Source organism: Leptonychotes weddellii, chromosome 3 (genome assembly GCF_054177405.1).
Source record: "Leptonychotes weddellii isolate Sample4059 chromosome 3, ASM5417740v2, whole genome shotgun sequence".
NCBI classification, from domain to species: Eukaryota; Metazoa; Chordata; class Mammalia; order Carnivora; family Phocidae; genus Leptonychotes; species Leptonychotes weddellii.
In genome coordinates this window covers 147,203,758-147,218,401 of record NC_138371.1, presented here as the reverse complement: position 1 = coordinate 147,218,401, position 14,644 = coordinate 147,203,758, and the positions used below count along the sequence as shown (strand labels likewise).

Genomic DNA, 14,644 nt, shown 5'->3' with positions numbered 1-14,644 from the left:
AATTTTTTTTAAGTTATCAAATATTTGAGTACCTACAACATACAAAGCACCAAAAGCATTTTTTATTCTATAGTATGTATCTTCATTAACATGTAAAGGAGGAATAAGCTCATCTGTTCAATAAAATTTCTTTATTACCTTCCTAAGAACAAAGAAAATTTTAAATTATTTTTAAATTAAAGATGTGAAATACATTGTACTTTAATTGAGCTTCCAAATCCAAATGTACTCTGGAATGGATAAAAAAAAAAAAAGGCAAGGCTATTTAAAACTGTTTACAATTAGCACTTACCATTATCTAATTAAACAGTCTTTTTGAATTTTCAAAAAAAATAACTAGAGTTAGCATGCAATTTTATATAGCTAAAATATGTAAATGAGGAACTCCTCTTAACTACAATAGGTTAATTGTAGCCTCTGTGGTAATATTTTGCTCAGGGTTCTTGGGACTGACTTGGTAGAACCCTGGGTGGGGGAGGGGTACTCCTTTTGTACAAGTCCTGAAGCATCCTGAGGACTCCATGGGCTACAGATATATTAGGATGCTCAGAAAACACCAATTTATTATAGAGCATATATATATCCACCACAACCACGGCCAATCATGGACAGTTCTTTCAAAATTTTCAGTTAAGTGTTGCACGGAATCATTTCCAAATATTAAACCAAAAATTTTGACAAATGAATTCTGTAAAGGTCACAAGATTAAGATTCTACAAAACTAAAATTAATTAGGCAAGGAGAAAAAACGGTATTAGTCTCAGGGAAAAGGATGCATCTCCTCACTTTACTCCTATATTTTTCACATGTGTTTTCTCCTCCTATATCACGTAAACTAATTTCTGGAGGGTTTTTTGAACAGCATAGGATAACAAAGGGAAGAAAGTTGAGTAGAGCCAAATCTATGATTTACCTGCTTCGACTGATGCAACGAAGATCCCAGAAAAAGCCCATTTTACTGTAAACCCAAAGTCAAGACCGCTCCCAGGCGTCTGGTTTATGCTGATTCTCATATCACTGAACTGATCCTGAAAACAAACACGAAACGGTGGGATCAGGTGTCCCTGGCACCCACATGGAGGAAAGTCTATCCATGAAAGAAGGGAGGCTACATGCAAGGTACACTTGAATTATTTCATGATAAACCAGAAGCATCAATCTTTTTAACTTGGGTTTGGTAAAACCTTCATTTATATACATATCAATGAGTTTATTATTTTTCTGCTAAAACAAGAGAAACCTTCACAGCAACAGATGTTTTTCTTCACATTCGTTAATAATCAGCTGGGCATTAATAAGGCTTGGGCATTTGCCCACTACACAATTGGGTTTAATTTATAGACCATTTGCTATTACCCAGGAAAGGAGTGAGAAGGCGTGTTGTGTGTGTTGTTTAGTGGTACAAACTTGCTGTTAGTAAATAAGCCCTAGAGATCTAATGCACAGTACAGTGAACATACACAACACAGTATTATAATCCAACTTGCTAAGAGACTATAACTTAATTATTCAAACCACTAAAAAGAAAGGATAATTATATAAGGTGATTGAGGTGCTAATTATCACTACATTGGCAATCATATTACAATATATAAATGTGTCAAATTAACATATTGTACACCTTAAATTTATACAATGTTACATATCATATATTCCAATACAATAGCATTTTTGGAAATGCAAAAAAAATATTTAAATGCTTTTTAAAATGCCACCATACTTATTAAAAAGGTATCTCCAACATTTAACATATTTAGCTGAATAATTTCGAGGGGTTCATCGACACATGACTCAGGTACGTGTAGAGCTCAACTAGGACTGGGACCACCCCCTAATGGGCACCTGAAGTTTTGGCAAGGCGACTGTTTGCCCCATTGCTACATGAAGATCGAGGGGTGAGGGCAGAGCTGCCAGACAAGCTGCAAAATGCAGAGCTACGTCATCTCTGAGGAACCAGGGTCAGATGCCAAGAGGACCCCTACTGAGACACCGAAGCAACAAGTCACAACTTCTTCGAAGTCACATCAGCCACAACAAACCCCAGAACAACAGCCTCCCAGACAACAGACCTCTATTTCCAACTCTGTCACTATCCTACACAGCAACAAATGCTCAGTTTCACAGACTTGCAGCCATTTTCCAAAACAAATGTTTTAAGTTGTAAAATACACGACGTCTGTGAAAATTTCAATTGCCTTTCATAATTTATATGTTTTGTTTTGGGTAAAGAGCAGACATGAATTTCAACTTGAAATTCCCAGCCTAGTTTCAGTCTTTGATTTAAAATAATTAATAACTTAGACTTACTGTTTAAAAAGGAGAAGTTCTCCCTAAAGCCACTTTATTTTCCAGGAAAAAAAGACCTACAAATTCTCCAGTTCAATGTGGCAGTTAAAACTGAACCTAGGGCTAACTGGGCAATTCATAAAGCTTTATGCTGAAGTTTTTCGACCTCTCGAACAAGTTTAAAACCCAAGTGACTCTATTCTACAAAAAACTGATATTACGTAAGAATTAGAAAGAAGGCAAGGAAGGCACCGAACCAAGAACTTACTACCTTCTGTGGACACAGAAATACTATAATAATATTCACTTATTCATCTGGTCAACATACACCTATTGTGCATCTATCCTGTATAAGACACGGGGCTTAGTACTTGGGAAATAAAGATGGATCAGGCATGGTCCTTGCTCTTGAAAAATAATTACTGACTCTTCCCAGAGTTGAGTATGGAATTATTTTAAGAAAAATCTGTAGCTAATAATATAGAAAAGTTTTCATCAGAAAGCTTGTAAAGCAGTTTAAATACAGGAACCCTCATGCAGTTAGTGAAAACATGTTAATAATCAGCCTGATGAACACCAATCTCCAGAATAAAACTCTGCTATGAATAGAAAAAATTAGTGGTTAGTTCTTCTCTTTAACCGAAACTACCATACACTTAAATTAGACATGACTCAATGAAAGTAAGTGGTCATCTTTGCTACACTTACCCTCCAAAAAAAAAAAAAAAATTTTACTTAAGGCCAAGTAAAGCACAGAATCTACTGCTATATAATGGGAGAGGACAAATGATAGGTTAGATATGCAAGATACTAATTGATGTTTTTTATCTTGAAGAATAAAAGACAGGATGGAGTTTTAATAAATAGTCTCAAACTACATAAAGAATACTTTGTGGGAGACAGCAAGTAAACATTATCCTTTTCTACCAAATATAGGATAAAAGAGAATGAGCTTAAGCTATAGATGAAAGAGTCTCACAGCTTTATTAGACCAGAAGAATTGTCTCACAAAAGGATATTCTTGCCTTGGAAATAAACCTCCACTTGACCATATTAAATAAAAGAGCAGATAACCACCTCTCTGAAACAGTTAACAGCGGACAGCCTCACTGTGGCTAAGCCTGGCAGACTGTAGGTGTGGGGGTCCTTAGGACTGTAGACAGGCAAAGGAGAAAAGAACCACAGGAGTGATTACAGGTCCATTTCTATCAATAACCAGGTGACCTCAGGCATGTCTCAGAGTCTGGCAGGGTCTTCTCTCTCATAATGACATGGATTTGCAAGCTTTTTGTTTTGCAAAACCCTATTTTCAAATGAAAATCTTATGTAGACCAGCTCCCTCCCAAACCAATACATAGAAGGGATTAGAATGAATAGCTATAATTTCAATTACAAGCTATAATTTCAATGGCGTGACCTGCCCATGATGGCAGTCCCTCAGGCATCTCTCTGGAATCCTAGGTCCTTGAATTAGATCAGCCCTTAGACTCCTTGCAGGGGAACATATCTATAATTATAGTCAAGCACAAACTGTTCAACAGTGATTTCAGTTAGGATTTCTACCTCCTTATTTATCTCTGCAAGATACATGCCATGTGAGTATTCCACAAAGGATCCGTGCCTCAGAAGACGATGATGGGGGAATTGCTGCTTGAACTGGATAGAACCAGAAATATAAATTCTTAAGGGAAATCTAGATCCCTGATGACTGATAAAGTGGTTCCAGTTGTCTATGCCAGAAAAGATAAAGTATGGTTATCAACATATCACCATTTAAAAATAATTTCCCTCAGGGGCGCCTGGGTGGCTCAGTTGGTTAAGCGACTGCCTTCGGCTCAGGTCATGATCCTGGAGTCCCGGGATCGAGTCCCGTATCGGGCTCCCTGCTCGGCGGGGAGTCTGCTTCTCCCTCTGACCCTCCTCCCTCTCGTCCTCTCTGTCTCTCATTCTCTCTGTCTCAAATAAATAAATAAAATCTTTAAAAAAAAAAAATAATTTCTCTCAAATTAGATCTGATTTATACAGAAGTACAACTGAAAGGTGAGCTTTTTAGACAAAAACATGATGATTTATCTGGAGAGGCAATGGCAAGATTTAATTTTAGGACATCTATGAATTTAGACTTTCCTATCACCAAAGATGAGAACTGATGAAAAACAGGGCCAGTCTTACGTACTAACAGGTCAAACTTTTTCAATTAGATAAATGTGTTAAGGGAAGCCTACTGAAGTTGATAAAATTAAACAAAACACAAAACACAGATTTGGGCTCTACAGTCGTAAGTAACAGAGGAAATAGATCAACTTTGATTTTTGCACACATGATTCTTTTGCATCGTTTTTTCAGGGTGCGAGTGGGGGGAGAACTTAAGTGAGTGACCCCCCAATCATGGTGCTGCTCTGGCCCTGGAGCCACTCTCCTTCAGGAAAAGCACATCTCTACCTACTTCATCCACTTCTCCATTCCAAGAGGCAGGTGGTATTTCCAGTGCCATCACTTAACCCATTTCAAGTTTATCTCTTTCCTACCAAATCCATCTTCAGTCCTCCTCCCACCAGGCACTACACCAACTCTTCTTGCTTTCAGAAACTGTCTTCTATGTCACCCAGTATCCCACTTTCTCCCGTCTTTTCCTCCGTCTGTCCCACCACCTCACAGTTTCATGAATGTGGTCCCCCGCTTGCTCTCCTATTCTCACTTTTTTGTCATTCCTGAGCCAGTCTCCCGTCTTTTTGACTATGAGCTTTCCTGAATAACCTTCCCTGCTGTGTCTTCAGTTATTGACCCAGCCCAATATATCCAAAATTAAATTCAGGATCTTCCTCCCAAACCTACTCTTTTCCACCTCTTGCTTCTCAAGTATTGGTCAGTTACATCACGATCTGACCAGATGCCCAAGTTAGCAACACCGGGGCCTCTTCCTCCTGCCTTTCCCACCCCGCCCCAGCTGCATCCATGCATTTAATAAAGTGCTCTCAAGTCCTCCATCCATAAGTCTATCCTGAATTATCCCACCCTTTGTTACTCCTCAGGTTACCATGTTAATTTAGAGGGGAGACCATAGTCCAAACTATTGCAGCCACCTCCCAATTGGCGATCCTGCCCCCGTCCTTCTTTCCCTCCATCTTCTACACAGCTCCCAGACTGTTAGTCACAGAACATGCCAATTATCATTACTGCACCCCGTTTTAAAATTGCTGGTAGCTCCTTACTGCCTATTGGGTAAATTTCAAACTACATTTCAGAAAACCCACATTTCTGATCCAGTTCTGGTAAGTTTCAAAAACTATATAGCTTTCCTCAAAAACAATCTTAAGAATGATTTTATCTTTATGCAACAGAAGATATTTCAGTCCCTGTTGGCTCTAAAATTCTAGAGATACAGCAAAGTTAAGTCAACATTTGGAGACTTAACTACACATAAGGCAGTTCTCAAATTGGGAGTTTGTCATATTTCCAAAAAATTAGGGTCAGAGAAATTACAGTCGTGGCCTAAGCACTTAACCAGCCCAGGGCAATTTATGTAACTTCCAAATCGCCAAGTATTTCATTGCTAAATGTGGGGATAATACCACCTACTTTGAAAGGTTATTGGGAGGATTAAGTGAAACACTTAAAAGGTGCCAAGGTACATGCCCCATAATTACTTTCTCTTATGCATGGAAACAATGTTATATATGATATATATGCTGGTTAAGCAGTTTCCAGGTCAGCTAAAGAAAGTCCTATTTAACGCTCACATACCTAGCTCTAAAGCCAAGAGAACGCAGCATTCAACGAGTACTTTCAGATCCAGGTACTGTGCTAACAGTGATGGGGGCATGCTTGCTTCTGCCCTCCCGGGGAGTAGGGTCTACAGAAGAGTGTGGGAGGAAGCTGGGATAGCATTATCCCTGGGTGCTGTTCAAAAGGGGCCCCATTGCAGGCTTGGTGACTGAGAAGTAAACATGTAAAAATCTTCCTTCCTTCCATCTGTATCATCTGGCTTCTGGGTAGCACTTTAAAAAATCTGGGGCAGAGGTTCTGAAATGGGGATTTGGATGGAGTTTGAGAGAAGAGGGCTCTGACAAGACAGAAAAGGAAACAAAACCCTGTCAATGAGACCAATCGGGGGAAAATAATCAAAGCCACATCTGTGAGGCAGATGGAGGAGGATGAAGAGCTCTGGGCTCACACTCTCCCCTTGCCTTGGGGTCACCCTCACAATTGCCCTGGCAGGCTGGATCAGAAAAAGGGGAAGGAAAAGAAACAGTGTCATAAGAGAAGTAGGGCAGAAAAGGGAATGGGAAGGAATGAAACCCCACCTGGGCAATGGAGATGGGAAAGAAATTTCTGTGGGCAGATTTTAAATGAGGTTATATTAAGTTCTTTTTCTTCTTAATGGCATGGACCACCTCATGACCACAATTCTGTAAGAGGCTCCTAAGCAGTTTCTGCACCCCCAGACTTTGTTTCCTTAAAATAATTCTATGTAACAGCACAGTGCTTAGAGTCATAAAATACACCTTAATCTTAACACTCCTACATTAAAAGAGCCTATGAGGACCTAAATTACCTGCTGGATCAAGTCCATACTTCAGTTTGGTGATCAAGGCCTTGAATGCAATTCAAGTCAGTAAAGACACAAGTGCCAACTATGTGTAAAGGCTGTAGAGGGTACAAAGAATACCAGTGAAGGAGAAATGATGAACATTTGGAACGAGGAAGAATCCAGCAAATGAAACTTTCACCAAAGGTGAAAAGTTCAGTTCCAACTAGGGGAAGAAGAGGTCTTGATTCATGAAGGAAGTGACCCTCCTAGGCTTTGAGAGAACAGGACGACTTCACAAGACAAACATGGGTGAAATTAGCATTTTCGAATCTGGGAACAATAAGAACAAGTATGTATGACATGTTGAAGAAAGTGTACGCTGTGTTTAAGAAAAAGCAAGCAGTGTTGTGTGGCTCGGTCACCAAATTTCAATTCTTTTGTAGGCGACCTTTAGTTCAGAGTGCCTGGTTACGAATCCTGACTCCACCACTCAGGACCCTGTAACGGCCATGGACAAGTCACGCGACCGCTCGTGCTTCAATTTCCACAACAGCAAAACAGGGATACACAGTCCCTGAGGACTCAGAAATCGCCCAAGAAGCCCAAGGAGCCCGTCGGCACATGGCAAGCGCTCAGTAAGCAGCTGTTACAGCACTACAAAGGGGGCTCGGGACCAGTGTTGAGGGGACGGAGTGCTCCCCTGAGTGCTTTGAACTTCACTGAACAGACCACAGATATTTTTAAATGGTGATATGTTGACCTGTCTTTTAGAGATTATCTTTGTTAACATGGAGGCATATTTCTTTGTTGTTCCCATGCATCTTGACAAACATATATCTAAAAATAATCTCTTCAGCTTGCTAAAATCCTTAGCTATCATTTTTTTAACTTCATTTTTAAAGAACTGGAAATCTATAATTAACATCCTAAGTTTCAGTGGATGAGAACAGTAGCCTATGGTATACTTGGAGAACATTAAGGTACCAGTGGGTGAATAATAAAAACAGAAGCAAGGTGGCTTTTGTTTTATGGACGTGCGTGTTTGCTTTCACATTTTCAAATAGCAAACCCGACAAAACAGCCTTATTAAAGTATTGTGCACTTGGTGGTAGAACGCCCTCGGGGTGGCAGCTGACTAGTCGCATCCAGGGATTAAGAAAAAGAGGCTAAGTGTGGTGTTGGGTGTGTTCCAGGTTATTGCAGTTCAGGAGAACCTGAATTAACATGGCATGGTTTCAGGCGTCATCATTAATGGATTCATGCCCCTTTGAAATGGTATCCTACCAAGCAAAATAAGGCTTTGCCAAGTCGAGTGGTTGGAACTCCCCCACATATGTATAGATCACACGGTGACTTGCCCATCTTGGAGTTGCTCGGTGTGTCCACTCCTACACTGTGGACAGTGCTACTGCTCAGGTAGCATCACCTGCTCTTGTCACCGAGAAGGAGCTTTCTGCCTCGGGAACAGTGCTGTGAACATTACAAGATAGCCCGGGACGAATAAGTCAAGGGTGTTTGTAATGCTCTTCCAAGCGTTTGTCCAAACTCTGTAATTCTAGGTATTCAGAGAATAGAAAAATAAAAAATAGTGTGTTGGTGAACATCTAGATGTTTTGGTAGCTTTGTAAGTGTTCTTCGGGTCTTCCTTCTCCTTCTTACCTCACACTTACGCCAGTAATATCCTTTCATTTCTTCCTCCAGAATCTCCCGTGGTGGTCTTCTTTTCTGTCTCTGCTTCCGCTAGCCTAATGCTCAGGCCCTTTCCCCATCAGTGCGAGCGCTTTGTAAATCGTCACCTGTATCTCTGCATTCTCTGCAAGGCTGGTGTCAGATCGACTTGCATGATGCCAGGCTGCACTTGGTAATTTCTCTGCTCCAGAGCCTCTCATGGCACTCTGTGGTCTGTTCAGTGAAGTTCAAAGCACTGGGTGCTTATCTGGGTGGCTCAGTCGGTTAAGTGTTTAACTTTTGGTTTCGGCTCAGGTCATGATCTCATGGGTGGTGGGATCCATCCCTGCATAGGGCTCCCCGCCCAGTGGGAAGTCTGCTTGAAAGATTCTCTCCCCTCTCCCTCTGGCCCTCCCCCACTTGCATGCTCACATGCTCAATCTCTCTCTCTCAAATAAATAAATAGATCTTTAAAAAAAAAGTCACAAGAAGGTTAATATTATAGGGAAAGAAATGCCATGTCCCTAGAGGCCAGCACATAGCATGTGTACCAGTTTCCCCTCGTGGTCAGTTAATTTCCCTGAGAAGGGGCTTTTATTACTCAATTACCTGTTAGACCTAAATCTGTAACCTCCCAAGTGACCCCTACATCTCAACCAGGGACTGCTGACCACTAGAAGTATAAGGCAACTGTTGTTGAACCGAAGAGTAGAGAGAAAATAACAGCCAAACCCTAAAAAGATAGGTCCAAAAAGCCTCAATACACACACATCACAAGGGTTATCTGGATCTATAAACGCAAAGGTGGAAGAGGCCTACTTCTTCCAGATGTGCTAAAAATAAACTGCAATATCATTTTCCACATTATCAGCCCAGATAATAATGCCTAGAGGTTAGAAGCATGGTTTCCAGATTTCAATACTCATGTTTCTGAGCAGTGCGTGACAGGCAGCCTTCCCAAATTCACCTGCGATCCCGAGACCTCCGTCTGCGGTGAGCTTCCCCCTTCTCCAAACGCAGATGTTAAATCGGGGCCAGATGTTGAAGACAGTGTGGCTTGAGAAGTGGCAGCCTGGTCCTGGGAAAGTGATGAGAAGGAGGGTGTAGGAGACTGCAGCCCCCTCACACCTTCTCCCACCGCTGCTTGCTCTCTCTCACTGGACTTGCTGGAAACAAGCAGGCTTGTGTCAGGTTTCTGCACAGAGGTGCTCACCAAACTATTCTGTGTTCTCTTAGCATCTTCTACATCTCCGTTAAACTTCCAAGCATCATCCATCTAAAAAGGAAACGCCATTTTAAGGTTGGTGTCATTAGATTTCTGTTTAAAAAACATATACATTAAATACTTTAAAACTACAGAAGTAACATACCTCCCACAGCAACTATGCCTAAAAGCTCGGAGTACATTCTTTCATGCTAACAGACAGGCACATTTGTAGTGGGAGGGGGATTTGTTTTTTACAAAGTGTTGATATTATAGACACACTGTTGAAACTTGCTTTGCTCATTTACATCACCCTGATAGGTCAATGGACAGATCTCTAGACTAGTCTTTTTAATTGCTGAACGCTCCATTGTACGGGTAGCTACAATTTATGCATTTCATATGCATTCAGTGTTGTTTCAAGTTTTCTGTAACTTCCAAAAACATTGCAACAAGTACCCACTTATTTTTATATTTTTATATAAATATAATCTATTTTTATAGATTCCCCAAAGAAGACTCACTGGACCAAAGGATATTTTCTAATATGAAATTATAAAAAATAAATGTAATATACAAACTTTATATCTATTTATCTATTTATCTTCTCGAAAAAAATTGTAGCAGTGTACTCCTAATAGAATATAGAAGAATGGCTATTTCTCTGCATCCTTGCCAACCCTAGACATTTTCAATGTTTTAAATCTTTGTCAGTCTGATGTGTAAAAAGCTGTACACCTCATTCTTGCTCTCATGAGGTTGAACATGCTTCGATGTGTTTTATGTTATCAAACATTTGAACTCTCTCTTCCTGAAACTGGCTACTCATTTCTATATCCGTTATTCTACTGCTTGCCTGTCTTCTTACCAATTTGTAGGAACATGTTAAATCCTAGTTATATTAACTCTATATCTAAAACTCATTTTACTAATATTTTTCTGAGTCTGTAAGTGGTCTTTTGACTGTTACTAATGAGTCATATACATTTGATTTTTTTATGCTGCCAAATATATCTCTATTTTATTTACTATAATGATTAGGACTTTCCTGACTAGTTTAGGCAGGTTTTCCTTACCTTGAAAATCTTTTCAAGTTTTTTCTTAGATTTGAGGATACTATACTGGCAGAGGTAAAAGAAATCTGAACATTAATCTTAACACTATACTGCATCCTCTTACGTAGTTAAAATTAATACACCCACTTTCAGCTAGGCAATACTGCTTCATTCTCAGGGCAAATGATTCCATTTTCTATATTCTTAAAAACCCCAGTATAAACAGAACCATGAGATACATTTTAATAACCACATTCAAGCGTATCAAGTTCTAATAAAGCAGGTAATCAGAGAAAAATAGAAAGCTGTACATAAGGCATCTGAAAATATTTGGGTTAAACCACGCAAAATTGCTATTTTGTAGGTCAAAAAGAACTACTAGCATCTTCATATGGTTCAGCCTAATACTTTACAAAAGCTACATTTGAGAAAATACAACACTAAAAAATGTTCTGCCTTAGAAAGCAGCTTATTCATTCTTTAAAAGGTATCAGGCCTTACTTTGATTGAATTTAAAGTTTAATCAGTTCCACAGAGTTGTTACATTTTAAGCATTAAATGTGTATTGAAACTAAATCAGCTGAAACAAAATGGCCCTATACATAAGTTATGCATATTTTCTACATCAAGTAGAGGTAACTCAAACTTCTACCCAAGTTCCCCAACATTTTGCTCTTGAGAACAGACTAAATGAACTGGGAACACATTTTTTACCGTGTAGGATCTTGGGAGTGATGAGATTCCCCTTGCCTGAGAGCCAAAAGGTCTCGGTGTGACCACAGATGTTAACCTGGCTGTATCAGTTTTCTGGTAACTTCTGGGGAGAGAGGCTGAAATTCGAGTCAACTCTGTTTGTGTAGTCAGTGAATGCTGAGAAGACAAAGAGTCTGGGAGTTGTTCTTCCATGGGGCTTTTAGAAGGAAGCTGAATGTTAGCAGCCACAGCGGCCTCTCTTTTTGCAAAAGTTGTGGAATCTTGTTTAGGAATTTCTGTAGAATATGCTGTTTCCTTCTCTTCCACTCTCTCGCTCTGGTAACTTGCTTCCAACATGGTCGGTGTAGGGGAAAGCATCTCTTCATTCAATACATCATCAAAGGAATGCAACCTCCTCCTCGAGGCAACTGTGGACATTTGATTTCGGGATTCCCTTAGCAGGAAGAAGCACACCATAACCACCAAGTTACGCAGGTGACACACTGAGGTGGACAGACAGAGGTTACTTGGGCAGTAACATAAAACGGACTAAGAATAAAAAGGCTACTGACTTCACACAATAACCAACACGATATTAACAGAATAGGAGGAGAAATACATGTAATTTTTTTTTAGTGCCACACTAAAAGATTGTCGGAACTTGATTCTTTTTTTTAAAGAGGCTCTCAAATATTTCAGAGAGATTTTTTTAATTGTAAAGAGATGTTAATAAGAAAATGAGGATGGGGCGCCTGGGTGGCTCAGCCGTTAAGTGTCTGCCTTCAGCTCAGGTCATGATCCCAGGGTCCTGCTTGGCGGTAAGCCTATTTCTCCCTCTCCCACTCCCCTGCCTGTGTTCCCTCTCTCGCTGTGTCTCTATCAAATAAATAAAACATTAAAAAAAAAAAGAAGAAGAAAGAAAATGAGGATATTTTACTAAGGGAACATTCACGAAGTTTTACCTAAAAGTTTATCAATCTTCCAAAATTAGCGCACTTAAAATATAACTGATTGTCTGACAACCAATTTGAATCTTTCAAAGATGTGGATTCCTTTACAGGGTTGTGAGTATTTTTTCCTGTATGCAATTTAAAATAATTTAGTAAAAACAAAATACCACAAAAGACTCAGACTTCAGTTAAGGTCAAGTTAGTATATGATTTCATATAGCTTGATAGAACTTGCATGGACAATTACTACAGATTAAAGACACCATTCATATTTATAGAAAAGTTCATCACACATCCTCATCACTACCATTTAGTAGGGAATCCCTCTTAAGTGAATGAAACTGTGTTTACCATTTGCTTCTATGGCACAAAGGAGCTTTGTTTAACTTCACCTGACAGCACATTTCCTTTTTGACATTATCCTTAAAGCATATTTGCCTTCCCCCTGACCTATAAATATTCCAAGGTTTCTCACAGTAACTGCTCTACAGGAACTTTTAAATTGGACCTTTATCCTGTTCTGTTACAATGCCAAAAATAAACCCCTTACATTTATGCTTATATTGTCTTCCTTTAAAATAGAATTTTAATCGCACCACTAAAACATGAAAAGGAACTTGATATTTTACACAATTTAGATAAGTGGGAGCTGGTTTTATTTGGCCATTCTATTCCTAAATTCATTTTAAAAGTAGAAAAGGTAGTTTATTTTCTGCACCAAAGATGGCCAACACCACCCAGTACTGCACTTGAATATACAATGTAAAAATCAAGAAAGAATGCCCACCTATATTAAGCACCCATTTCTTTTGTTAATCCAAGTCACTCTTTATTACAGCAATACTTTACTTTCTCATTGCAGAGCAAAATCCTGACTGTTTCACATCTATTTGCTTACGGTTTAATATTGGTATCCAACCCTTACATAAAATATGGATTTCTAACACTGGAAACTCCAACCGTGAGATGCACTCAGCTTTATTACCTGTCCTGTAGCATTTCCTTAAATGTCTTAGAGCTTCTCTCAGATTTCTCAAGTGCCTGCTTTTCAATTTCTTCCCTCTCTTCCTTTTTCTTCTGCAGATCTGAAGTGTAGCTTTTTCGACGATCTTTCCATTTTGCAAGATCCTGACAGAAGAAAATCACATCAGCACAGGCATACCTGAATTTCTACACACCCTCTCTAGCAATGAGAGCATGCCAGGGTATCCCATTACATCGCTGAAACTATTCACTCCAACTTGATGCCAGGGTGGCCTAATTTTGCTTTTTATAGCTGATGTTTCTGTACCAACCTTTATCTCATGTGTCTGTCTAAAAAACCTGACCTAATAAGATAGACCCCATTACTGTTTTCCTGCCTCCCTGCCCATTTCACAAAGCCTGCTAAATGCCTGTAATTGGGTGCCAGGTCAGAAAGATCAGGAACTGTTTCAAATTCATTTTCATCTTACTCCAATAATCTGGCTGTTGTGTGAAATATCATATTTCACTAGTACAACTGGAACAGAGACAGGATTGGAATGGTGAGGCGTAAGTGCCCTCTCTGTCTTTAATTTAACATACGCCGAGCTGGATCCCTGCTTTGAGGCAGAGGACCACAAACGTGCAGATGGGCAAGATGTGGGTTCCCTCAAGGAACCCTTGGTCTGGAAGGGAAAGGGACTTGTAAATAAAAGTTCAACAATGAGTGTGACTGGACAGCACAGGATGGCGGGGGTCCGAAACAGAGAGAGTGATCAATTCTACCTCAGGCAGGGGAGGGCAGAGTTTGAAAAGGCTTTCCTGGGGAGGTCAGGCTTGAGGATATGATTTTAAAGCAGGTAAACTCTACCCAACAACAGGGCAATAAGGAAGATGCCATAGGAAAAGTGGACCTGTTTCCCATATTCCCAGGAACAGAAGCTGGGTGACCTAAATTAGCCCTAGCAGCCTAAGCTGGTTGCGACACTCAAGGGTTTAAGACATTCTGGATGGCACAGACTTTTCTAGGTCTCCAAAATAGAGAAATGCCATGCTAAGAACTGCCAGTGGCATTCCAGTCCAAAGAGAAGCACATCCAAGATCTCAGACTAAACTAGTTTGGTTTATACCCTTAAGAGTTGACAGGGCCATTCCTGTTTAAAAACAGCCTGAAGCCAGTACGAACCACTTCCAAAAAGAATAAAAGCAGTGCGCATTTAGTGCTACAGGGTAATCAGCGTGAATTCTCATCTGCATTAACAGATAACCCCTCAATACTTCTTTTCACACCCAA

The 14,644-nt window shown here is 39.9% G+C and overlaps 1 protein-coding gene across 11 annotated transcripts in view; it reads right to left on the bottom strand.

Annotated features, from left to right (window-relative positions):
* LMO7 (LIM domain 7) overlaps window positions 1-14,644 on the bottom strand; it is a 115,751-nt gene that overhangs the window by 22,561 nt on the left and 78,546 nt on the right. For all 11 annotated transcript variants that reach the window (XM_081815047.1, XM_081815048.1, XM_081815050.1 and 8 more), the window contains 4 exons: window positions 13,373-13,515; window positions 11,459-11,891; window positions 9,453-9,761; window positions 914-1,028 (listed from right to left, as the gene is read on the bottom strand). In XM_081815047.1, coding sequence (XP_081671173.1) covers window positions 914-1,028; window positions 9,453-9,761; window positions 11,459-11,891; window positions 13,373-13,515 — 1,000 coding nt within the window. The remainder of the gene's footprint in view (window positions 1-913; window positions 1,029-9,452; window positions 9,762-11,458; window positions 11,892-13,372; window positions 13,516-14,644) is intronic.